This window comes from Triturus cristatus, chromosome 4_1 (assembly GCF_964204655.1).
Source record: "Triturus cristatus chromosome 4_1, aTriCri1.1, whole genome shotgun sequence".
In the NCBI taxonomy this organism is placed as follows: domain Eukaryota; kingdom Metazoa; phylum Chordata; class Amphibia; order Caudata; family Salamandridae; genus Triturus; species Triturus cristatus.
In genome coordinates, this window is record NC_140585.1 from 809,169,111 (window position 1) to 809,196,093 (window position 26,983).

The following is a 26,983-nucleotide window of genomic DNA, read 5'->3' on the forward strand; positions in this document are numbered from 1 at the left end:
TGCAGTCTGGGACCTGTAACTCGGATGTGCTTGACTGGGCTCAATAACACGTCCTCACAGGCTGCTGCTAAAAACTTTTTTTCAAATCACACAGCACACTTCCAGTGCTATCTAGGCTCTTGCAGCACCCGTTTTACAAGCGCTGTGCTTTAACTCCTTGCCTTCCGTTTTAAGTAACACCAGGCTTTCCTGAAAAATGGCAGACCAGCATGCCCCGCTTTCAAGGCTATTGCGGTGCCCGATTCACAAGCAGTGCACTTTAACTACTTGATTTATGCTGCAAAATGCCAGCCCAGCACGCCGCGCTTTCCAGGCTCTTGATATTCAACTCAGATATCTTCCGCATTCTTGTGCTTTTCAGGACATGCCCCCCTTTCTTGAGCAGTAGCTGGGAAAGGCTGGCTCTACTCCGGAGCTGAAAGGAGACTGAGCCCAATTCTCTCCCCCTCTCACGCACAGCGGATTCTAAACACATTATATAATGTACTGCATTGCTAAATACTTTTTTCAAATCACACCGAGCACTTCCACTGGGTAAAAAAACACAGATCACCTACAGGTCAAGACTGCTTGCTTTCCTTGCTACAGAACGGCAACATTTTATAAACCGTTTTTACCCTTGCAGATCTCAAGTATTACTTGACAAAATGTATGCAGGCATATTGTGGTATCTTGTATTCGTTGCCATGCATCTTTCCTACTTCCCTGCCTTGCTGCTAAGCCAGAGTGCATGTGTTGTGAGTGGATGTGTTGTGGAATGCTGGTATATGTGATGTAATGGAATGTTGGGGATGCCTGGTGGATGAGTGTCAGTTGGGAGTATGGGCTGAGCAGCAAGGGAACTGCTCCTGGTGGGGCTCACAATTATCTACATGTTGATCTTACCATCTACAATCTTCATCAATAAACCATCTTCGTTTGATATACACCTCGGCATCAATGGATTTATTTTACATTATAACACATATCTTCAACACCTATCGGCCACGTCAGAATAAGGGTCATAGTACAGTACTAATTTCGACAAACCATGGAATTGCAACCAAATGTGGCACCCTAGGAGCTTTCAAATATTGAAAAAATTTAGATTACCAAATGAAGACCTAAAAACACTGCAAAATTTGCCCTGTTACTAATTCCCAAATCTGTTCATGTTCATTTTCCATTGCGATGCAGCGCTCGCAACGAAGTTCGTTTTATTTAATTTAATTGTTTACTTACCTCCATTCAACCATATTCCGGTGTTTACTACCCCCCGCCCGCAGCACTCCCTCCACGGGCCGCTACTGGTTATGTGTATTTGTAAAGCTGACCTGCGAGGGTAATCTGGTGAGAGCAGGTGTCTGTGCAAGCAAGGTCTTCAGCTTATTGCCGGATTCAAGAACAGGGGAGGAGAATTTGATGTGGAGTGGGAGGCTGTTTCTTGCTTTACGAATGATTTAAGAGAACACCCATCTTTCTGGTTTGTGTACGCATGAGATGTGTATGAGTAGGAGTCCTGTGGATAGGAGGAGTTTGGGTGGGTGGTGTAAGGAAATGCGACTGTTCATGCAGGTGGGGCCTAAGTTGTGTAGTGCCTTGAATGTGTCTGTGAGAAGTTTGAAATGAGTGCACTTGTGTGTCGGGAGCCTGTGGAGCACATTCTGAGATGGATCACTGACAGAATACCGACAACCACAATATCGAGTTACTAAAATATCGGGACATAAATATCGTTGTCAATAATATCGACTTCCTATCTTCATAATGGTAAGTACAAAAATATTGTTGAAAAAAAAATCGATGCAGAAAATATAGTTTTTTAAATATATATAACAAAAAATGTAAAATAAATTAAATAATAAATGTAACTCAAAAAACATAATTTAGATTTATTTGTAATTGTTAACAATTATAATAAATGTAATTAAAAAAAATTATACTTATATATAAAATGAAATACATATATATTTACGTAAAAACAATTAATAAATAATAATTGTAATTAATTTTAAAATGTTATAAATATATTTAAAAATATAAATAAATATATATATATATACACACACCTGTAACATAAAAATCAATAAATAAAAAAAATGCATTATAAATTAAAATATTTAATATTTTTTAAACCTACATTTTGTACTACATTGAGTGCAACAGTAGAGAAAGGTGCCGATTCCGATCCTGTAAAACCCGGGTACGAATGGTCGTACGGAGCGTTTTCTCCGTACGACTCGTACCCGGGAAATCCTCCTTACAAACCAGCAAGTACGATTCGTACAGAAATACCATTTCCGTACGAATCCTAAAAAAAACTATGGCATAAAAAATACATACAATTCCGATCCTGGACAGCGCGTACACGACGTCTGCACGGAGTCAGGCAGCGTTTTACGGACCAGCAAGTACGATTCGTACCCACAGCACTCTGCACGGCTATATTTTTACGGGAGCCAAAAAGTGCCGGAAAAGCTAAGTACGCCGCAATGCACGATGAAAAGAGGGCCCGGTACGCGCCGTACCTCCAGCCCCCGTATGTATGCACTGTACCCCCAGAACCCCATATGTACGCGCCATACCCCCACCCCCGTATGTATGTGCCGTACCCTCAGCCCCCCGTATGTACGCGCCGTACCCCCACCCCCGTATGTATGCGCCGTACCCCCAGCCCCCCGTATGTACGCGCCGTACCCCCACCCCCGTATGTACGCGCCGTACCTCTAGCCCCCCGTATGTACGTGCCGTACCCCCACCCCCGTATGTACGTGCCTTACCCCCACTCCCGTATGTACGCGCCGTACCCCCAGCCCCCCGTATGTACGCACCGTACCCCCACCCCGGTATGTATGCGTCGTACCCCCAGTGCCATGTACGGCACGTACATACGGGGGGTGGGGGTACGGCGCGTACATACGGGGGGCTGGGGTATGGTGCTGGGGTATGGGGCGTACAGGTGCGGGGCTGGGAGACGGGCCTGGGGTGCGGCACGTACAGGTGCGGGGCTGTGCTACAGTGTTGGGGTACGGTGCGGAGGGGGGTACGGTGCTGATATATGGGGGTACGGTGCTGACATGTGCGGGGTGAGGGGGGGGCTGTACGACTCGTATCTGGGCACAAGTTTACCCGTGTACATGTGTGCTACAGCGTTCGCTCCGTACGGGGCCTTTTACATGCGGTTGTGTATTCGGACGGGCGGTACGGATCGTACTTGCGCGCTCTGACTTCTGTTTTACGATTTGCACGTAAAAATGTCCGGCTCCCTATCGGACACTTTTCCCGACGCTATTCGGACGTAAAAATGTCTGTCTCCCTCTCGGACCCTTTTCCCGACGCAATTTGTATGTATTTTTCACGTACGAATCGTACTTCGCAGTTTGTACGGTACTTGTACGATTCGTACGTGAAAATATACGGATACGAGTCGTACGCAAACATTTTTACCCAGATGGGAATCGGCACCAAAGTGTTGGAGAGCGGAGGGGTAAACATTACTATTCCCACTCCAGCAAATGCAACAGTAGGGAAAGTGTTGGATAGCGGAGGGAATAAAATTACTATTCCCACTCCATCGAGTGCAACAGTAGGGAAAGTGTTGGATAGCGGAGGGGTAAAAATTACTATTGCCACTCCAACAAGTGCAACAGTAGGGAATGTGTTGGATAGCGGAGGAGTAAAAATTACTATTCCCACTCCAGCTAGTGCAACAGTAGGGAAAGTGTTGGATTGCGGAGGGGATACAATTACTATTCCCACTCCAGTGAGTGCAACAGTAGGGAAAGTGTTGGATAGCAGAGGGGATAAAATTACTATTCCCACTCCAGCGAGTACAACAGTAGGGAAAGTGTTGGATAGGGGAGGGGATTAATTTACTATTCCCACTCTAACAAGTGCAACAGTAGAGAAAGTGTTGGATAGCGGAGGGTAAAAAATTACTATTCCCACTCCAGCGAGTGCAACAGTAGGGAAAGTGTTGGATAGCGGAGGGGAATAATTTACTATTCCCACTCCAAGGAGTGCAATAGTAGGGAAAGTGTTTGATAGCGGAGGGTAAAAAATTACTATTTCCACTCCAGTGAGTGCAACAGTAGGGGAAAGTGTTGGATAGCAAAGGGGAATAATTTACAATTCCCACTCAAATGAGTGCAATAGTAGGGAAAGTGTTGGATAGCAGAGGGGAAAAAATACTATTCCCACTCCAGCAAGTGCAACAGTAGGGAACGTGTTGGATAGCATAGGGGTAAAAATTACTATTCCCACTCCAGTGAGTATAACAGTAGGGAAAGTGTTGGATAGCGGAGGGAAATAATTGACTATTCCCACTCCAGCAAACAGTAGGGAAAGTGTTGGATAGCGGAGTGTTAAAAATTACTATTCCCAGTCCAGCGAGTGCAACAGTAGGGAAAGTGTTGGCTAGCAGAGGGATAAAAATTACTATTCCCACTCCAGTGACTGCAACAGTAGGGAAAGTGTTAGATAGTGAAGGGGAATAATTTACTATTACCACTCCAATGAGTGCGACAGTAGGGCAAGTGTTAGATAGCAAAGGGGATAAAATTACTATTCCCACTCCAGGGAGTGCAACAGTAGGGAAAGTATTGGATTGCGGAGGGGTACAAATTAATATTCCCACCCCAATGAGTGCAACAGTAGGGAAAGTGTTGGATAGCGGAGGGTATTAATTTACTATTCCCACTCCAATGAGTGCAACAGTAGGGAAAGTGTTGGATAGCGGAGGAGAGAAAATTACTATTCCATCTCCTGCAAGTGCAACAGTAGGGAAAGTGTTGGATAGCGGAGGGTTAAAAATTACTATTCCCACTCCAGCAAGTTCAACAGTAGGGAAAGTGTTGGATAGCGTAGGGGTATTAATTAGTATTCCCACAGAACAAAATTCAAACTTAAAAACAAACAAAATATCAACTATATGATAAAATATAATAAAAAACCCCAAAGCAAAATATATATAAAAATATTAAAATGTAGCAAAAATCTAAAATTGACATAAAAATATTAATTGTTTAAATTTAACAAACAATTTACAAACAAATAAATATTGTTTAATAGACATTAATCTTAATCCCAAAAGTAAAATGTACATAAATGTAATATTTATTTTCCTACCCTATAACACCACACAATTTACAACACACACCTAAATTAAACAAAAAAGTTTACCTCCATAATTAACACAATTATATATCAAATAAACAAATATTAATAATTTTAAAACACATTTAAAAATGTATAAATGAATGTACAAACCAAACGTTACAGCAATTGAACCTAAATCCCCAAACAAAATTAAAACTAAACAATTACCAAAAATATTTATCAATTAATAAATGATTAATAATGATCAAGTAATGATTAATTAATTTAAACGAAATTACTTTCCACCCTCCACCTCAATAAACACCAAAACACACACCTAAAAACACTTACACAATTTCCATAACTAATTTTTCATTAATAAATTAATATCAATTAACAACAAATCATTAATTTTGTTTTTAATTACTTCCCACCATTTACCACTTTAAACCCCGCAACTCACACGTTGAAATTACAACACAATTGGCATATTTAATATTAATTACCTAATTAGCATTAATTAACAAATAAGTAATTAATTATAAATAAATTACCTCCCACTATATTCCCCTACAAATGCCGCCACCAATTTCATAAAACATGACACAATTAACATGATTCATTAACAATAATTAATTACAAATACATATACAAAATTAATTCACACAATTAAGACTATAAAAGGAAATTAATTAAATATTATATTAAAATATGAATAAATGTATTAAAATTAAATTACTTCCCACCCTACTCCCCTATCAACCCACAACCCGCTCCTAAAAAATAATACAAATAACATGATTACCAATTAATTAATAATAATTAACAACCAATTAATAATTAATTAATAATACATTCATTCCCACAATTAACAATATACAATAAATAAATATTGATTAATACAAAATCTTAATAAGTTAATTATAATTAAATTACTTTCCACCCTACTCCCCTATCAACCCACAACCTGCTCCTAAAAAATGACACAATTAACATAATTACCAATTAATTAATAATATTAATTAACTACCAATTAATAAATAATTACTAATACATTAATTCCCACAATTAACAGCATTAAGTATAGAATAAAGAAATATTAATTGATACAAAATATTAATATATAAATTATAATTAAATTACTTCCCACCTTATTCCCCTATAAATCCACAACCCGCTCCTAAAAAATGACACAATTAGCATATTTAAACATTAACTAATCAATTAAAATTAACAGCCAATTATTAATTAATTAATTATAAAATAATTCCCACAATTAACTCTATGAAATCAAAAATAAATAAATACTAATAAATAAAGATGAATATCCAATTTATTATAATTAAATTACTTCCCATCCTATTGCCCTATAAAACCCACAACCCACTATGGAACTAAAACGCAAAATTTAATTGAGATAAATTTAATAACTTCTAAAAATGTAACACATATATTAAAAAAACAAATGCAATACTTCAACAAAAAAGTAGAGCACATACATTGAAAATACATACTAAAATACATAACACTTACTAAAAAAACGATATTTTTTACAATGATATTTTTGCAAACGATATAAATAACTTAGATATTTTAGAAATCGATATTTTTTACCTGAAAACCGATATTCTTCACCACGATATTCTTGCAGAGGATATTTATGTATCTTGATATTTTGCAATTGATATAAGTGCAAGTCGACATTTTCTACTCGATATTCTGACTCTTTACCCTCTGAGGTGTGGTGTGATGTGAGGTCCGAGTTGGAGGTTGAGGATGAGCTTGGCTGCTGAGTTCTGGATGGTTTATAGGCTGCTAGTGAGTTACTTAGTGATCCCAGCATAGAGGTTATTTCCGTAATCCAACTTGCTAGTGACTAGGGCGTGAGTGATAGGTCTTCTAGTGTTGCTTGGGAGCCATTTGAAGATCTTTCTCAGCATCTTCAGGGTGTGGAAGCAGAATGCAGTGACAGCGTTGACTTGTGCGGTCTTGTCCAGTTTGCTGGCCATGATTATTCTGAGGTTCCTTGCATGGGTGCGGGGTGTGGGTGTGGCTCTGAGTTCAGCCAGCCTCCTGTTGAATTCCCTTGTTGAGGTGTTCTTACCAAAGATCACTATTTCTCTCTTGTCGGGGTTGAGCTTGAAACAGTTGGCTTTCATCTAGTTAGTGACTTTGGTCATACAAGCGGTGAATGTGTTTCTTATGTTGGGGGTTTTGTCAAGAGGGAGAGTATAAATTGTGTTTTGTTGTCATTGGAGAGTATGTTGATGTCATGTGTGTGGATGACATTGGCAAGAGGGATCATGTATGCATTGAAGCGGGTGGGGTTGAGCGATGAACCTTGAGGTACTCCGTAGGTGAGTTGGGGGTTTTCAAGGAGTAAGGTGCCAGGCTCACAGCTTGTGCTCTATTCGTTAAGAAGGAGCAGATCCTGTGGAGAGCGGGTCATGCAGGAGCCTGAAGAGGGTGGAGTGTGAGAACATGGCAAATGCCTCAGAGAGTTCCAGGAGAATGAGGGTTATCATGTCTCCCCTGTCAAGGATCAGGCAGATGTAATCTGTCACAGTGATGAGGGCTGTTTCTGTACTGTGGTTGGGCCTAAATCTGGACTGTGTGGCATGGAGGAACTGGTGATTACTGAGGTGGTCAGTGAGGCATGATTAGTTTTCTAAGACCATTTCCAGGTATGGTAGGAGGGAGGTAGGATGTCTGTAGTTCGAAAGTGTGGCTATGTCAGTGGATGGTTTTGTGAGCAGGGGTGTGATGGTGGCATGTTTCCAGGTGTCCAGGATTTTGGCTTAGTTGATGGAGGCATTGAGAATGGCTGTTATGGCTTCTCTGTTCGGTAGGAGTCCGTCCTTTGATGAAGACACAGTAATGTCAAGGTTCCGATGGGGTCCCCGAGTGGATGATGCTTTATAATATATTATTGACTCTGATTGTTGAACATTGTGGTGAATAGCATGAAGATGAATGTCTCTCTTTTGAAGTATTATAATATTTATGAAGTCTTTTTTCTTCAACCCAAAGAACCTAAACATTGTACTACTCCACTGTTTATACATCATCACTGTAATTGTACATATAAATAATGGAAAGAAGTCTAATTATCTATTACAAAACATCAAATAGAATGTATTTGTAAATAAAGATGTCTATATTGTAATCATATAAATACATAAATATGAGTTGAACAAATTAGCAGGCTAAATAAACAAGCCCCCTGCACTCTATTAACCATTGTGTATAAATAGAAACATGAAGTAATCAGGTGACCCTGATGATACCCTTGAGCAGCATTACTTTGTAAAGCTTCTTCATGTTTGGATGTAGTTACTCTGGATATGAGTGGTTTTGGATACATCTCATCCTGATGAGGTGATTTTGAAGGGTAAGTTTAGATGACCTATTATTTATGTCCCAGAGTTTGTGCTGTTCTCGATGGTGTGTGTGTGTGTGTGTAGAGATCAGAAATACACCTTCATCTATAAGAATTACCTCTGGTTTAAACTTGATTTTGAGATGATGTTTCATTACAGTTCAGTGTATTTATTCACCATATCTTGGAGACTGTACTATGAAAGGAAATATGTTCTAAGAAAAATGTTCTTAGCCAGACAAAAGTGCAGGGGTTTTATAATGATGGTGATAGTGAGGGTGATGTGGCAGTTACTCTCATCTAGCCCACCCACTGCAAGCTCCACTGCCCGACACCACTACCTCTAATGTCCACACTTGTTCTTTCTGGCCTTCAGTTCAAATACATTTCCCCCCAGATTGGATAAAAACATAAATATGAAGAAAACCCACCACACGTTAATTTATTTGAAACTGCAGAAAAAAATAAAGTTTTGTGAGATTACCTCAAAAATCAGATACGCCTTTCACAATTAAAGTAGATATCAAGACATCTGCAATATCAAGGCTCCAGCCAGCAACTATTTTGTCAGTCAGTGGTTCCTAAATAAACCTTTGGCACCCATTTTGTATTAAAACAGAAGCCATTGTTCTCGGAGTTTCTAACCCTATTTTACTGCCACGACCATTGTATCCCTTACTGTCGCACAGTAAAGTTAATCCCACCTTCTACCCATATACCCACTTCCTGTATGTAACTCAGAACAGTGGTGACAGCCTACTGGAAAGGGAGAGAGAGAAAGAGACACACACTACTTCTAGCAGGCTGTGTGTTGGGAGCCCTGGACTGGACTTTCTGAGTTAAGGGGTGGCTCAGCATTATAGTAGTGAGCTACAGAACACATTTTATCTGTCAAGATATAAAGACAAAAACCAGTAAGTATGCGGTCATAAAGATGTTTTTCACAAATAGTTGATTTTAGCAGAGAACACATGGAATGCTTACCTGGTGAATAAAGGAGTGACACTATGGTGCCAATTACGATCCGGTAAAAAAAATTCCCGTACGACTCGTATCTGGTCTTTTTACCGTACAAATCGTACAAGGGCCGTACAAACTGGCAATCACGATTCGCATGGTAAAAAGTCCATACGAACCGCCTTGGGAATTATTCCCCACACGTCCTCGGGTCGGAAAATGTGTCCGACACGTCCTCGGACGATTTACCGTACAAACGTGAAAAGCGAAGTCCGACCGGGGAATCACGATCCGTCCCGGGCGTCCGCATGTACAACCGTATGGTTAAAAGACCGTCCGCACCGAACTCCTATAGCAAACAATGGAGACGTCCAAACTGGTGCCCTGTACGCGCCGAACCCCCCCCCCGGCCCCCGTACGTTCGAGTCGACCCCCCCAGCCCCCGTACGTTCGAGTCGACCCCCCCAGCCCCCGCATGTACGCGCCGTACCACCCCCCAGCCCCCGCATGTACGCGCCGTACCGCCCCCCAGCCCCCGCATGTACGCGCCGTACCCCCCGTGTATGTACACCTGTGTACGTTCGAGTCGTACCCCCACCTGTGTATGTACGGTGCGTACCCCCAGCGCGTAAGCGTAAGCGCTGGGTGTACGCACTGTACATACACGGGTGGGGGTACGACTGGAACGTACTCGGGTGTACATACACGGGGGGGTTCGACACGTACTCGGGTGTACATACACGGGGGGTTCGACACGTACTCGGGTGTACATACACGGGGGGGTTCGACACGTACTCGGGTGTACATACACGGGGGGTACGGCGCATACATGCGGGGGCTGGGGGGCGGTACGGCGCGTACATGCGGGGGCTGGGGGGGGTACGGCGCTTACCGGGCCACCTACTCTGGTCGTTTCGCGCCGTACTTCGCTTTTCCGGCACTTTTTGGGTGCCGTAAAAATATTGCCGTCCTGACTGCTGTCGGTTCGAATCGTGATTCCTGGGTCGTGAAACGCGGCCTGAGAGCGTCCCGACGTCACGTCGGCGCATTCCCCGGATCCCATTTGTATGTATCTTTTCGTCGGTCGGTGTTTTGTACGACTCGTACGGAAATGGTGTTTCCGTGCGAATCGTACTTGCATGTTTGTAAAGTTTTACGACCGGGTACGAGTCGGACGGAAAAAAGCCTCCGTCCGACGGTTCGTACCCGGTTTTTGCCGGATCGTAATCGGCACCTTTAACTTTCCCTCAAGCAAATCTGGAACGTTACCCAAGAACCGAAAAGCAGAATATATCCACAGCACCAGGAAACAAGGTTGTGCTAAATACACAGAAGGGGGTGTGGAGCAAAAGCTCAATACACTGGTTCAACAAGAGGGGCACAGGAAATACTGCAAAAAGAAACCCTGGGAAACTGATGGGAACCGATAAGAGTACAAACAACAAAGGTGAGGGATCAAAATACAGGAGCGAAGTGGTACAAAAAGCAAAGGATTCAAAACAAACAATATTGCTAGACCATAATCTATGGGTCATATGAACCTTTATAGGGCTGTGGCTTATCTGACCTGGGAGTCAAATAACAGCCCTGAAGTAGCTGGGGCAGCATCTCTTGGACCCTTCATAGTAAGTCCCTGTCCTCCATGATTGGAGTTTCTATTGCCCCATCCACCACCTCCTCCATTTATCACGTTTCCTAACTGTCTTCTGGGGTATGTTTCCCAGAGACCTAACACTAACCCCCTCCCACATCCTCCTTTCGGGATTGGGTCATGTGGAATGCTCTCTCTAATCTTGGGACATAGACAAAAACTGCTATCTCTGAGGAACTGTCATATACATCTTTACCCTTCCACACTACCAGATACTGTAGTTTCCCTCTAATAAAGCATGAGTCTAAGATCGCCTCCATTTTGTTTTTAAGTGTACCATCAGCTAACGTAGGTCGAGGAGTGACTGAAGTAGAGAAGACAGCCTTTTAGACTTTTGAAACATGAAATACAGGGTGGATCTTTCAGTGACAAGACAATTTCATCTCTAGTTTGCATTTTCCTATTAGTCTTACAATGGGACAGGGACTCACACACCTTGGAGCAAACTTACTTGGGATGTGACTCCGCAATGGACAAATAGCCAAAAATCAAACAATTTTTTTTCCATCTTAAACATTGGCACAGCACAACGCCTCCTATTTGCTAATTTATTCTTCCCAAATTTTAAATGTACTAAAGCATGCTGAATCTTGAATCTTGTGTATTTATTTCAACATGTAGTGTACAGGAGGAACTGAGGTGAAAATGTAGGCGACTAAATGTGAGGATGGTGCTCAGAGGAACAAAAGAAAGGAGAGTACCTCAGGGATGTGTGAAAGGTGTTGTTGTATGAAATTCCAGCATTAAAAACCCCTTCACCCATAGTTTAGAGTGATTCATCAAAAACATCTCAAATATTGTTTAAGTGCCTGATTTCGTCTTTTTGTTTGTCCATCCATCTCGGGATGATAGCCAGTGGATAAAAAATGTATTAACCAAGTTGTTTTAGTAAGGCCTTCCAAAACCTAACTAATACCCGCCCCACCCACAACTGTAATAATGACCTGCGGTATTCCCTGCAATCTGACAATTTTCTTGAGGAACACAGAGACCAATTTAGGAGCACTTGGAATCTTTTTTAAGGGAATGAAATGAGCAGCATTAATGAAGCAATTGATGACTACTAGCAATACAATCTGAAGGTGGCAAACCAGTTATAATATCCACAGAAATCTTTGACCAGGACTGTTGAGGTGCAGAAAAAGGGTGCAATAATCCAACAGATTTTCTTCCAAGTACGTTAGCATGTGTACAAATGACATACTGTTCATTTTTTCCCCTCTCTATTCTCTTTCAAGGCCACCAAAATTGATGAGTTATCAAGCCTTATGTCTTGTGAATGGGATAACCTGCCACCTGTGATTCATGTTTTTTCCTTATTCATAAAACTCAGTTGTTGTGCACATGGTAAACATAGGTTTTTGGGCTTGAATGCCTTTGCGAATCAGGCTCATTGTGTAATCTTGGACCAATTATTTAATGCACATTTGAGACAGCATCTTATATGTTACAAATTGGAAGCGCTTCAAGCAAAACAAATAGTACTTTTAAGGGCTACATGAGGGCTTGAATTTTAAGATTATAACTGTGCGTGTATCAACGATGTATTACTGTTTATCTCTCCAAACTTACTCCAGATGTAAAAATATACGTCATCCACTTTTTTCTAAAGGTCACAATCTGTGCACTCTTTGAGTGTTGGCAAAAAACCTAAGTGAGAGTCTGAGTATCTTTCCTTTTGTGCTGGACACTGTCAGAAGCATCTTTCCTTTGACTAGTAGTTATCTATATGTTCGACATTTGCCAGTGGAATTAATTTAGAATGTTTTATGTTTTTGAAAGGGTTTGAAGAAGATATTCTGATTGTGTCTGAAGGGAAAATGGCTCCTTTTACCCATGATTTCCGAAAGGCCCAGCAGCGGATGCCAGCTATTCCAGTGGGCATCCAGGCGATGAACTTTACCTGGAAAGCTTCTGGACAGGTAGGCAGCCTTCCAATTCAGGCTGTAAACAAAAACTATATATGCATATATTTTCATTGTGCGGATCAAGAGCTAATTGCAATATGCTCATCAAGGTCGTTCATTATATCACCAAGTTTGTTGACATTGACTTCGAGTTTTTTGGAGTTGTTTTCTAGTATAATAAGCTTTATGAAAGTAGCCTTGACCACAGTGGTGATAGTAGCACATAACATAAGTGCAGGTACGTTAATTTACTTAGAAAATAGTTTATATAACCATAGAAAAACATGTTTTTGCATTTTAATCTACACCTCTATTTGAGGAAAAGCACTGGCCTGATACACAGGCTCTGCATCGCCGGGCTCAGGATGTATACATTAATGCTAACAGGTGAGTGAGCGAAATGCGCTGAAGTGAAGTGTGGCTCCCTTTACGAGGCAAAATGATCAATGTAATGTTACCCTTGCCATTGATACGTGTGTTTCATTCATGTCTGTCTGTCTTTTGCCCATCAGCTGCCACTCTGTTTCTCTGTTTAAGTCACTTTCACTATATCCATAGTTTTCAAAACTGCTCTTTTTACTTCTCTTTACGGATGGAATGGATGAAGCACAGCTGTCTGAAACTGAACTCAGACAAAACAGAAGTCCTCATTTTAGGTACCTCCCCCTCCGCCTGGGACGACTCTTGGTGGCCAGAGGCCCTTGGAATAGCACCCATCCCGACGGACCACGCACGGAATCTGGGCGTCATCCTGGACTCCTCACTCTCGATGAACAGACAAGTCAACGCCGTTTCTTCATCTTGCTTCTACATTCTTCGCATGCTCAAAAAAACATTTAGCTGGATTCCTACCGAAACTAGAAAAACAGTCATCCACGCTCTGGTCACGAGCCGACTGGACTACGGAAACACCCTCTACGCCGGCACCACCGCAAAACTCCAGAAAAAACTACAACGCATCCAGAACGCCTCAGTCAGGCTCATACTAGACATCCAGCGTAAAGAACACATCTCTGATCACCTGAAAAACCTCCACTGGCTCCCCGTCAATAAGAGGATCACTTTCCGGCTCCTAACCCACGCACACAAAGCACTCTACGAAATCAGACCCGAATGCCTCAACACACGACTATCCTTCTACACCCCCTCCCGCCAGCTACGATCCTCCAACCAAGCCCTTGCTAATGTACCTCGCATCAACAAAACCACCATGGGAGGTAGATCCTTCTCCTACCTAGCAGCTAAAACTTGGAACTCACTTCCCACTCACCTTCGTCTTACTCAGAACCACCTAGCATTCAGAAAGCAACTCAAAACGTGGATATTCGACAAGTAACTCCCCACCCTTCTACAAGCGCCTTGAGACCCTCTGGGTATGTAGCGCGCTATACAAATCTTTTGACTTTGACTTTGACTTTGACTTTGACTTCTCCTCCTGCTGTGTTCTGTTTCCTGTTGCTCTCTCTCTCTCTCTTGTATCATATTCCTCTCTCTCTCTCTCTCTCTCTCTTTCTTCCACTCATGTCCCCGAAATCCACCCCTCCCACCTTGCCATACTCTTTTCTTTCTATTTCCTGCTCTCCACTTCTTTTTCACTCAGTCCTCTAAACATTACCCTATTCGTGAGTGCTCTTCCACTTGTCTGTGTTTGCTATTAATATCCTCAGGACTACTGTGAGAAGTTGGCCTGGTATATGATGTTCACTAGTTAAAGTGACCACCTTGTACCATGCCAAGCAACCCTTATGGTGTGGTTGTAAGTCAACCTTTTCGGACTAGCTGCCCTAGTGGTAGCGTAGGCTAAGCAGTCTTTGAGGCTAAACTCGTTAAAGCGTGTTAAGCAGGCTGTTTTACCAAATGTAACCCCCCTTTATATCAATGAAAGGACACCACACAGATATATATTGAAAATATATATGTATTTATTTCTCAAAGTATCCCCTAGACTCTTTATGAGCACAGGAGCACAAATCGTTAAACAAGACAACGTTATAATATACAGAAGTTGCACTTTATATGGATGGGCCCTGGTGGCCACTCAAACCATATACTAAAATAGTGGTATAAGTACCACGAATAGGAAAGGCAAAAGGCCTAGGGCCTCTAGAATCGCTGGGCCTAGACTTTAGTTAGTGACCAGGAGGTCCACGGGTCGCGTGTGCAGTGAGGATAGTTACACGCGGGCTCCCATAGGTTTTCAATGGGTGCATAAAAGTTACAAAGTTACTGCAGAAAGGGTCTTCTGAATGGACTACGATCTTAAGATTCGAAACACAGACACTAGAGAAGATTCTCTACACTTGGGCACCAGAGTGCCAGCTTTACCTCACCCACAGGAAGCGGGTGCATAGGTCTCGAAGTGCGTCGGGTTTCTTCTATCGATACAATGGAGCCTGATGACAAAGATGCTGCAGGCGGTCGGTCCAGAAGAGATGCGTTGGATCCAAGGGTGGATCGGAGTTGTAGAAGACCCGAAAGCAGAGGGGACAGTGTTCACAGTCACTAGCCAGTGACCGGCGTGGCACCAGGTAGGTACCAGGCGATGTCGGGTGCAAACAGGCAAAGAGGGGTAGCTTGTCTCCGCAGCCACGTGGTCCCTGAAGGTCGACGACATCCAGGAGTCAAGTCACGAGCTGTCCCACGCAGGCTCTCGCTGTCGGCGGTGTCGGCGACTCGAAAGAAGCAAACAAGCCTTGGCAAAGGCAGGAGTCGTGGAAGTTAAAGAAAGCTGATTGTTCTGACCAGCAAGGTCAGAGGGGCTGCTCTTTTGGAGAGCAGCTAGGGCCAGTCTGGAGCAACCAGACCAGCATTGTTGATTTCAAAGTTAGTCGCCAAAATGGCCACTGGCCAACGGGCCAGGGACCGGGCAGGCGCGTCGAGATGCAAAGTGCAGAGGGGCCCCACGCAGATCGTGGAGATGCTGGAGGGCTCACCTTTGGTGCAGATGCTGCTCGATGGTTGGGCTTCTCAGGACCCAAAGCACAACTTGGAGGGAGCCTCTGTCGCTGCGCTTGCAGCTTGTCGTCGGTCTTTCAAGATGGCTGGCTCCACGTGTCTCGGTGCCTCCACGGGTTCCTTCTTCTCAGGGACTGTGGATCGGGCGGTGAGAGGTCTGGAGGTCCAGGTCTTGTCGGGCTCTGGGCTCGGGCTCCGGCAGGAGGCGGCGGCAAAGCAGACGTTCAATAGCTGGTTGGTGCTTGCGTTAGCAAGATGGTCACTCCCTGACCATAGGGGAGATTTCCTTCAGTCCTCTGTGCAGCAGAGCATCGAAGTTCCCGTCTTCTTCTTGTTGTTAAGTTGATTCCAGGATGTCTGAAGTCTTAGGACACAGCTCCTACCTTTAAGCGGATTCTAGGGGCCGGACTACCTGCTAGGTCCCTCCCTAAGGGTGGGACCCGAAGGGGGGTGGTTACACCCCCAATCCTTTGTCCAGCTCACCCAGGTCCAGGGCTGGTGTGCCCCAGGACCGGTTTGAACTGGCATATGCACCGAGGCTCCTTGTGAGCCTCAGGCATGTCTGGTTTCTTTCAAGCCCTACCTGACCAATACACAAAATCCTGTCTGGGGTGGTGCTCGCACCTCCCCTGGCAGGAAACCCTTTGTCCACGTCTCCCAAGCTGGAAGGACTCCCAGCAGCAGGAGGGCAGACTTGTGTCTGTGGTGGCAGCATCCATTTTGTGGAGCTGAGGCTATGTCTGATTTTACCCGGGTTTCAGGTACTGTACATGTCGTGTCCCTCTAGAAGGGTGGAATACTAACCCCGTCGCCAGAATTGGTGAGGGGTTAGTATTCCAATTCGTATGACACCTTACTCGACATGTTTTGATAAGGCCAAACCAAAGATAGCATTTAACCGCGAGGTTCATAATGCACTTAAGAGTATATGGTATGACGATATCTGGAAACAGTAGAAGGAAGTTGTTCCGACCACTGCAGACAGGCTCAGCTCATGCCAGAGCACCATCTCCCATGGAACCAAGCACTCTGCCTTCAGGATTGTCAAGGCCTGCCATAGGAGTGACTTATAGGTTAACATGTGTCCCATTTAAGGTTAGGTATAGGTATACTACACCTAAGTAAGAGGTGGTTACACCAACTTACCCCAGCTGAGTGATCAGCCAGTTGTGTCAAATTTGTTAGGCCAAGCCTGGGGTGGCATAATACATGCTTCAGCCCCTGGCAGGCCTTAGATACACCAATGCCCTGGGTACCTAGTGTACACTGGTACAGGGGCTCACAGGGTGATCCACTTCCAATTGGTTATGCACCTAGGGTGCATAGTGTCAATTTAGTTAGAGAGAACAGCAGGCTGGGGGTCTGATTAGCAGGCTCACAGCCTCAATATGTCAAAAACCAGTGAAGCAAAAAGCAAAAATGTTGGGGTGACCATAGGATAGCAGACCCTACTCTCCTACAACTACTTTTCTCTCTCCCAGCCCTTTTGTCACCTTATAATCTCACTCTCTCCAGGTCTTTCCCCGTTTCTCTAACGTTATCCGCACCCCTATCTGCTGCTTACCAGGTCATTTTTATCCTATTTCACTCTCTTCTTCCCCTCTTTCCTCTCACTTGATCCTTCGCAATCTGGCTATCTTCCTCCTCCCCTGATTTCTTTTCATCCCCTTATTTCACCTTTCCCTCTATTCCATTTTAATTTCTCCATATGGTCTCTTCCTGTCCTAGCAGCGCCTCCCCGCAATTGGGTTGCAGAGCTTAAAATCTGTTTTAAGTTTTCATGACACTACAGATTGGAAAAATAGTCACATGATGTCTGCTTCTTTCCACCGCAGAAACTGTACAGCAGGACAACGTAGAATCCAATGTTAATACGGGTCCAGTGCTTGATTTCTGAAAAAAAGAATAGCGGTACCCAAAGCTCTGTTCAGATGCCGGCGGCCAGTGCAATAAATCTTCTGCCCTATAGTAAGGCTGGTAGGGGCAGATTTACTAAAGTGTCATGCAAAGCAGCCAAATACCCAAAAATGCGATGCTGTGTTAAGTGACAGAGAGGGTGCAGGACAGCGTCATATCTACAGCGATATGGTTCTCTTCTTCCCTCTCCCCAGTGCCTGCGCAGAATTGTGCTCCCGTGCGCCATGCTCAGACCTGTGCACCATAGTGCGACGGTGTGTGCAAGAGTCTTGCATAGGTTTTGTACTGGAAGGACTCTCTTTCAGTACATACCTAGACATTTAAAACTTGTCCTACTTTGTATGTGTGCTGTACAGTGCAGCATACATCCAAAGCCGGAAAAGAAAGGAGAAATGACAACATTTCTCCTTTTAATGCCTCGTTTCAAAAGGTGTTATTTTTTGATGCAAAACCCTGTCTCACGTATTTCGTAGATAAGGTTTTGCATCAAAAAGTGTGGGTAGTTGCATAGCAACATCCATGTAACTAGTGGCGGATCCTCTGCTAAGGCGGAGGAGCGTTGCCTCACTGCTTTGCAGCAGCAAAAGAAAGGAAAAAATAAAATGCTAATAACTAATGTTATTATTATTTTAATTTGTCCTGCTGCGGCAGCTTGTGTGAGGGGGCGGGGATGAAGTGCAGGGAAGGAGTGATACAACCCTCCTTAGTGCGCAATGACTGTTTGGTCGGCCCTCTCGGGCCGCCCAAAACAGTCATGAACACTTCCACTGTTCTCCATGCAGGCTGTATTACAGCCTGTGTTGAGAACATGTCCACCTCTACAGCCCCGGGCTGAGTGCCGTGTCACGGCACTCAGAGCAATCACAATGCTGCATTGCAGCGTTGTGATTGGTCAGGGGAGCGTGGCTGTGCATCCTGTTCCTAGAGTCAATCGCAGGAGAGCAGGAGCAGAGATGCGGGACCCAGCAGCAAGGTATGGTTTACATTTTTATGATTTTTTTTTATTGCGACCCTCACCCTCCCACGCCACCCACCCCCGCGCGCGCCCACCTCACCACCCGTGAGCCATGCTGGCCACCACTGTATATAACACCCCCCTTCGCGGTGCTTTCCATTACTTTTAGGTAATTCCCAGTGCAAAACAAGCTTTGCACTGGAAAGTAAATAATGAAAACAAATATTTTGTGCTGGTTTGCATCAATTTTATGAAGCAAAGCCAGTGCAAAATGTTAGTAAATCACCACGTAGTCTGAAATTCACTACCAGACACTACCTGCACCTTTTTCTTACACTTGCAGGATTCTGCTTCCTCCCATGATGGTATTGCTGTCTTTCTCTACTTCTATCTTTGCATCTATCTATGTGCTGTTCTTTCTCTTGCACTACGCAAATATCTGGCATTGGAAAATATGTGCTGATGGCCCCCACGGCTCAAATTAACCATTGGTAGAGCCGAGGTTTTAAGGTCTATACTGAGATTCATGGAATTGGATTTTTTGAGAAGTTTAACGGGCATCCTGCTCCAAAGTAGAAGCGCCAAATTTGAAGAAACTCTACTCCCCAGCAACATTTACTTTAAAACTACAATGCTCCAATAAAGTCGGATGAAGAGAGTTGTTAGAGCAAATTGGCATACTCCAAACCTACATTACTTTGAAAGATCTAGAGGACAAGTCTGCTAGGTGAATTGAGCACAGAATTATACACTTGAGTCGGGAGCCAGTACAAAGATGTAATTGCTGGATCAAAAGACCCCTTCGTCTTCTGTCTCAGTGGCAAATGTACTGCCAGTTTCTAGATGAGCTGGTGTCCGTATAAGGATCTTGAGGAGGCCGAAACTGATTGTGTTGCTGTAGTCCAATTTAGATGACACAAATGCATTAACTACCGGGTGAATGACCAAAATATTGTTTTAAAAATGTTGTGGTGTAACAACACTATGTTAAAAATATTGTCGATTCAAAAATATTGTGGTACAGAATACAGAAAGTAAGAATATCATTTGTTTAGATATATCATATTATTTTTTTAAATATTGTATATCATATTATTTTCTTTAATATAATTGTATTAAATATAGTTTAAATTAATTGAATATATATTAGTTGTATACCACTTGTAGGTATAAGTATTATTATAATAATTGTCTTACATTGTTTTAATATGGTTTGTAAGTTTTATTGTGCACCTATATTTTGGTTTACATTTAATTAGTAGTTTACAATTTAACCGCGGGTTGTTGGGTTTATAGAGGAATAGGGTAGGAAGTTATTTTCATTGTAAATTGTTGTTTTCTATTTTAAATTGTTTTCTATGTTAATTAAATATTTAATTGGTAAATACCTATGTAAATTATTTAATTGGTTATTTTCTATTTTAATTCTTTAAGTATCTTTTGTGATTTTTGTAATGTGTAATTTAAAATGTCTGAAGTTAAATTACTAATTTATAATTTAGTAATATTGGTACTTGGGTTTGTAGGGGATTATGGTGGGAAATTATGGAAGACTCTAAGGGGCCTATTATCATGGCGGGCGGATTGCCACCGCCCGACCAGTGGTGGCGTTCCGCCCGCCAAAACTCCCCGCTGGACGGCCATTTACCCCCGCCACATTAGCATGGCGGGGGGTATCACGGCGGACGGAAAGACCGTCTGCTGCTTTTCCGCCGGCAGGCAATCGTCACGATTGCCTGCCGGGCGGAAAAAGCCCATAATATGGTGGCCATCCATATTATGATGTGTGCAGTGTGCATGCATTTCCATGGCGGAGACTCCGCCATGGAAAGGCATTCGGAGTTCACTTTGGGGGCCCGTTGCATGCCCCTGGGGGGTGGGGGCTGCACTTCATTGGCATTCACAAGGTGGCAGGCACCACGCGGTGCCTGTCATGTTGTGCATGCCAATGCACAACATGCATATTTAACATTGTGGCGGGTGCTGCTTACAGCACCGCCCGCCACAATGTTAGATATGCGGGATACGGTCGCATCCTAATGGGCACAGCGGGACCGCCACACCTCTGACAGTCAGTCCCGTTTACCGTTACGGTGGCATCATAATGGGCCCATTAATATGGTTTTTTTATTTGAAGTTAGCTTTTTAGGTTAATGATATGATTACATGATAAGTAATTATGTAAATTATGTAATAGATTATTGTGTATGTCAATTATATGTTGTACTTCAATTATTATTTCATTAATAAGTGTTTCAAATAATACTTTCAAAAAATATTCTTATTATTTATTATTTGTTTTAATTTCATTTGGGTCCTTTAATTATTATTTTAACGTTATTAGTGTTTTATTTATAATGCCTATGATTTTATTTTGTTGCTGGCTTTTTGAGTTGTAGGGAGGGAAGCGTATTTATTTAAATTTTTTTTTTATATATTTGTAAAATTATTTTTTAATGTTAAATATTTATCTATTATTCTAATTTAATTTATTTAAAATGTATACCTTTTCATTTTAAATATGTTTTAATATTTTTATGTTGTTAGGAATTCAAATGGTTTTTTTAAAAAATGATTAGGATTTGGAATGATTTATCTAGCCCCTTCAAAGTCCAACACTTTCGCTGCCTTTGCTTTCGTTGGAGAGCGAACCGTAAATCTAACCTCTCTGTGGTATCCTAAGATTTATCAAATGGAATGTTGGTGAATAGGGTGTTGGAGAATTCCAGGTTAGTGATGATGTGACCATTGTTCTGTGGTGGTCAGTTTCTGCTGTATCTGCATGGTATCGGACCTGTGGATGGGGTGTTCTTGAATAAAGGCCCTACATCACTATTTATGGGGTTCTATCTTCCCCAGCACTTTCCCTGCTTTTGCTTACCTTGGAGAGGGAACAGTAAATCTAACTTCCCCAAAGTCCAAGACATTCCCTACTGTTACTTAGATTATAGTACAAATAGTAAATCTAACCCCCTCCAAAGTCCAGTTGTTTCCCTGATTATGCTTATGGTGGAGTGGAAATAGTAAATCTAACCCTTCCAAAGTCTAGCAGTTGCACTGATTTTGCTAACGGTGGAGAGGGAATAGTAAATCTAACCCCCGAAAAGTCCAACACTTTCCCTTCACATTCTGAGATTGGAGTGGGAATAGTAAATCTAACCTCTCCAAACACCAACACTTTTTCTGATTTTGCTTATGTTGGAGTGGGAATTGTAAATGTAACCCCTTCAAAGTCCAACACTTTCTCTACTGTTGTTGGTTTGTAATGGGAGCAGTAAATCCAACTGCTCCAAACGCCTCTAGATTCCAATTCTTTCCATACTGGGCTTAGATTGAGTGGAAATAGCAAATCTAACCATTCCAAAGTCCAACAGTTTCCATGATTTTGCTTACGTTGGAGTGGGAATAGTAAATATAATCCCTCAAAAGTCCAACACTTTCTCTACTGTTGCTTAGATTTAGAGAAGGAATAGTAAATCTAACCCCTCCATTGTCCAACACTTTCCCTGCTTTTACTTATGTTAGGGTGGGAATAGTAGATCTAACCCCTCCAAAGTTCAGTACTTGCCCTGCTTTTGCTTACATCGAAGTGAGAATAGTAAATCTAACCCATCTGAAGTCCAACACTTTCACTTGCAATATTTTAGTTGAATTTTATTTTTGTTTTTATATTCATTTTATTTTTTAATTAAGTGTGATATATGTTATGTTAATATATCTCTGTTAATTTTAATTTCTAAGTTATTGTTAATATAATTTTTTTAACTGCTTAAATATCGTTTTTATATTTTTTAATTATATATATTAACCAGTGGCAGTCACTACTGCGTAGTTATAGTTAGGTCTACGTTTCCATAATAACTGTTAACAATATCCATTTGCTAATAATTTTGGTGCAGTTTGACGAACTTTCACAAAACCTTTAAAAAAGTGCTACTTTTGCCATAGTTTCCTCATGGAAAGTTTTGCGGTGATCTGTCAAACGGGGGACAAAAAAAAGGAGGGATCCCAAAATGCTAAATCCCTATTTATTTTCCATAGACTTTTTTTGTAAAGGTCTACTGCTAAAGTTTGGCAGGAAGCTACATCTTGGTCCAGAATACGTGCTTTTTGTGTAAATCTGTTCAATAGTTTTAGAGAAAATAAGGTTAAAAAATCTTTTTACATCTGGATGGTTGGGTTCAAGGGACTCTTGCGAGAGTCCCCCGAGCCCAACTCTGAAAAATAAAGCATTCTTTTTGACCAAGAGAGATTTTTTTCCCTTGGTCCAACTCACTCCCACAGGAGTAAGGCTCCCAGGGGAGCGAGCGCTATGATTGGCAGGCTCCAACATGAAGAAACATTTTGCAGCAGCCATGTCAGAACTCAGAGATTTAATCCCCTGTCCTGAGATTGATTAAAGGGACAGGATAGGGGTACCCTGCCCAGCAGCCCATGTGAGGGGACAAAAATTAAAACAAAAATACTTTTTGCCTTGATCCAGAGGTACTCCTGCGGGATTGTGGGAAAAAAAGCAAAATGGCAGCCACCATGTCAAAATTAAAATGACCCCCAAGGTGGGGAAGGGCCAGGGGGGGGCGTCAACATGTAATTCATTATTTGGGGAGAGGGGGTGCGTGGCATGGGCCCACTTTCCTACCCATCCCCAGTCTATGAAATCTTTATCAAAGGGGAGAGAGGGTCACGCAGCACTTTTCCCTGAGCCTCTAATGCCCCTGAGGACCCCATTCCCTGGGGCAAAAACATAAAAGGCACTGTGGACTCCATCCCCTGGTAGTCGAAACTTAATGGGTGATGGCACTCGGCCCCACGCCCAGAGCCTCCTATTGCCCCGGGATCCTATTATGTAAGGCCCGCCCTACTGTGATGCCCTAGGAAGCCCACTCCTGGGACACCATTGTCCTGTCTGCGAGAGCAGGGGCAGGGAATACTTATCTGCTCACACTCATTAGAAGCTTTAAAAATGCTCCCGTTGGGTGGGAGCAGGCATTTGTTTCCCTGTACTACTCTTGGGGGCCGGGAAACTCAGATTACTTTCACCCAGCGGGAGCAGTGATAAAAACAGCTGGTCTCGTCGAGCAGGAACAATGCCAGCTCCTGATGCACTCGGGATGGGTGCATGCGGGGAGTTGGTGGGGATGCGGGGGGATAATTCTTCTCTGAATAGCACGGTTATACGTTTTACATTACTAATTAAAGCTGTTTATTTCAAATGTATTGTTATTTTGTATTTTAATATTTTAAAAATGTTATATATTAATATATTGGTTTTCTTAACTTTCCTTACAATATTTTTGACTATTTCTTTTGCTACTTTATATACAAAGTATGCAAATTCTATATTTTTGTAGAACATTTTTGCCACCATATTCCGGGGTCACAATATTATTGTTATCGATATTTTTTCGAACAACTGACTGTAAGAAGTCTATGGACTGGTGGAAGAACTGAAGAAATCATTTCAAGACATGTAAACAGGAAAGGCAGGAAAAAGAGCAGAATTGAGTTTGTGTGGTGGGCTCTATAGACCTTAAGTGAATTTAGGTCTTGTGAAACAGGGGTGGTGATGCACATTTTGTGCTTTGTGAAACCTGTTTGTGAAGATACACCACCCCTATTTATGATTAAGAAGAAATGTTCTCTTTCACACTTATGTTTGACACTACTACTTAATACTCAAATTTAGAAGACTATTCACATTTCCGATAAGGGGCAAAAGAAAGAGATTTTGTAGCAAACTTTTGAGTATGATCTAAAAAGATGGACACTATTAATAAATTATGTTCGCATGCATGAAAATGATTTTGTTTTTTAAACAGTCTTTTGTTGTAATGTAACTCTTTCCTACATTCATAAAGCTATAAATAACAGGTGGTCCTTCAGCACAAGTTCTCTTTTTATCACGGTAAAAATAGATATTGAACTAGAATGCCTGAATTCAGAGCGCTTGGTTTAAGGCTACACACACATCTCAACACCCAGGTGGTGCATTGATCCATTACTTACTAGTTTATTGATGACTCTCGCATTTAGAACACACATGCCCCTATCCTGCGGGTGATGACCTATGGTGCTCGACCAGAGGCTGATACTGAGCTTCTTACATATACATCTTAACTAATTTAGTATTGTTTAGAAATTGACGGTGGTGGGGGTGATCCCTGGTCTTCAGAAAGGAACTAAAGACCCTCCTCCTCATGAAACACATGATCCACGTGTGACCCTCTGGTTGATGGACACCTGTTGGGAATCCTCCAGGTCCTCCCTGCATCCCTTCACCCATCAGCACTCTGCACCCTTACCCTTGAAAGACCAATACATAAGAGAGCTTCAGATTAGTCAGAACATAGCCGCCTTGTGCTCCGAGACTAATAATGAATACTTAAAACGCTTCATTTTAGGAGAGAGGGAACCAGGCTTGTGTTTGTTGAAGAATGTCTTAAAGCAGTGTTTTAGAACTTTGGCAACACTTGCTGAATAGTTGGGTAATGTTTGCATAAATCTGTTCCTGAATCACAGTCCCATCAGTGTGCTGGAATGAGTAATGCATAAAGCCAGTGATACATTTTTTAAAATTCTATTTAATTATTATTATTTATTACGATTTATGTATAGCGCTGGCTAGGCAGATGTATCAGAGCTCTTTACATCAGTGCTTGCTCATATCATGATAACAGGTAAAATCAGTACAGTTAGATGAATCAGATGAAACCAATTTTTGGGCACAATGGAGAGAGGGTACTGGGAGAAACTGGGGGTAAAGTTCCTGTCTCGTTGGTCGATTGACATCCACTTGTTCAGGGGATTTTGTGACAATGAATACATAATATGAACTCTGTTAGAATGGTTTTGTCCAAAATTTGTTGCTTTGGGTTTGTTGAGTTAGAAAAAAAAGTTAAACGATTTCCTGGTGCTAGAGGCTGCACATACTTCAGGGCCTAGCTCTAGCCCAGGGTTTTCCAAAGTCAGTCCTGAAGGGCAGGATCCATGTCAGATTTTTAGGCACATCCCCATTTGGATAAATGTAGTTATCTTGAAAATCTGGCATGGATCTGGCCCTCCAGGAACGACTTTGGCCAACACTGCTGTGGCCTAAGCAGCAGATTCTGATGATCCACAGTATCGAACGCGGTGGAAAGGTCCAGCATCACAAACAGTGCTCTCACCTGTGTCCATCCTCTGCAGGGCGTGATCTCAGAGCTCTAAACAGCAGTCTCACACTTGTACCGTGGTTTAAATCCACATTGTACAGTATTAAGACAGTCCTGAGAGTCTAAACAATCTTCAAGCGGTCCAGCACTTCTTTTTCTAGCGTTCTTCCTGGAGTCAAGGTGGTGATTGAAAGGAAGGAAGACTATATTGTAACCAAAAGAGGAGTTTTGAAAATCAGTGCAATTACTCTTTTTCAGGAGTTCAAAATCTATTTGTATTTGTATAAGGAGACTTAAATCTACAGGTGGACCATCCAAAACAGACACAATCTTTGCTCGAGCAAAATGTCTAGCTCTGGGCCCCGCTTGCATGACAGGCTTGAGCTGACACAGGGAGGGGCCCTCCGACCTCCATTATGTAGAGCAAGAAAGTGAAAATATGCCGAGCTGAAATTCGCATTCTGCCCCAATGCCAGTCTTAAACTTGATTCTAAACCCATACCACTTATGTTATTGTATCTCTTGGTGTGTAAGGTTTTTTAGTTTTGTTCATTAAGTCAAACGTGGGCTGTGATAATAGCATACAAACAGAGGTCTTGTTTAACTTATACTATTGACAACAATGCATATACGTTTTGAATCTCTGTTGGGTAATATCTGTTTCGTACCTGCCAACATTCCCTGTGACAGGGAAGTTTCCTTCAGAAGCCTTTGTTCGTGTTTTGGGGGTGCGGGTGAGAGGGGGTTCTGAGACAATACCTGGTGCAAATTCCACCCCTTTTGCTGTCCTCACCCCTATGTAGCTGCTTAGGCAGTAGCTGGCCCTGCCCCCTTCACCATGCCCCACACCTCAATGGCCACTCTTCCCCTTTCATGCAATTACATTTTTAGGTCTCGCCTAGCGTTGCAGCGGGCATGCGTTGCACGCTCTGCGAGGCTTCTTGTAATCGGGATTTTTGGGAAGTTGAGTTTAAGCCCCTCCTTCATGTCGGTAAGCAGCACTATGTTTATTCAATCGCTTTGGCAATAGCAGCC

At 42.5% G+C, this 26,983-nt stretch overlaps 1 protein-coding gene across 2 annotated transcripts in view; it reads left to right on the forward strand.

Moving 5' to 3' along the window:
• Positions 1-26,983, forward strand: part of WIF1 (Wnt inhibitory factor 1) — a 310,473-nt gene that overhangs the window by 6,742 nt on the left and 276,748 nt on the right. For both annotated transcript variants that reach the window (XM_085653433.1, XM_085653432.1), the window contains exon 2: positions 12,846-12,985. In XM_085653433.1, the coding sequence (XP_085509559.1) occupies positions 12,846-12,985 (140 nt within the window). The remainder of the gene's footprint in view (positions 1-12,845; positions 12,986-26,983) is intronic.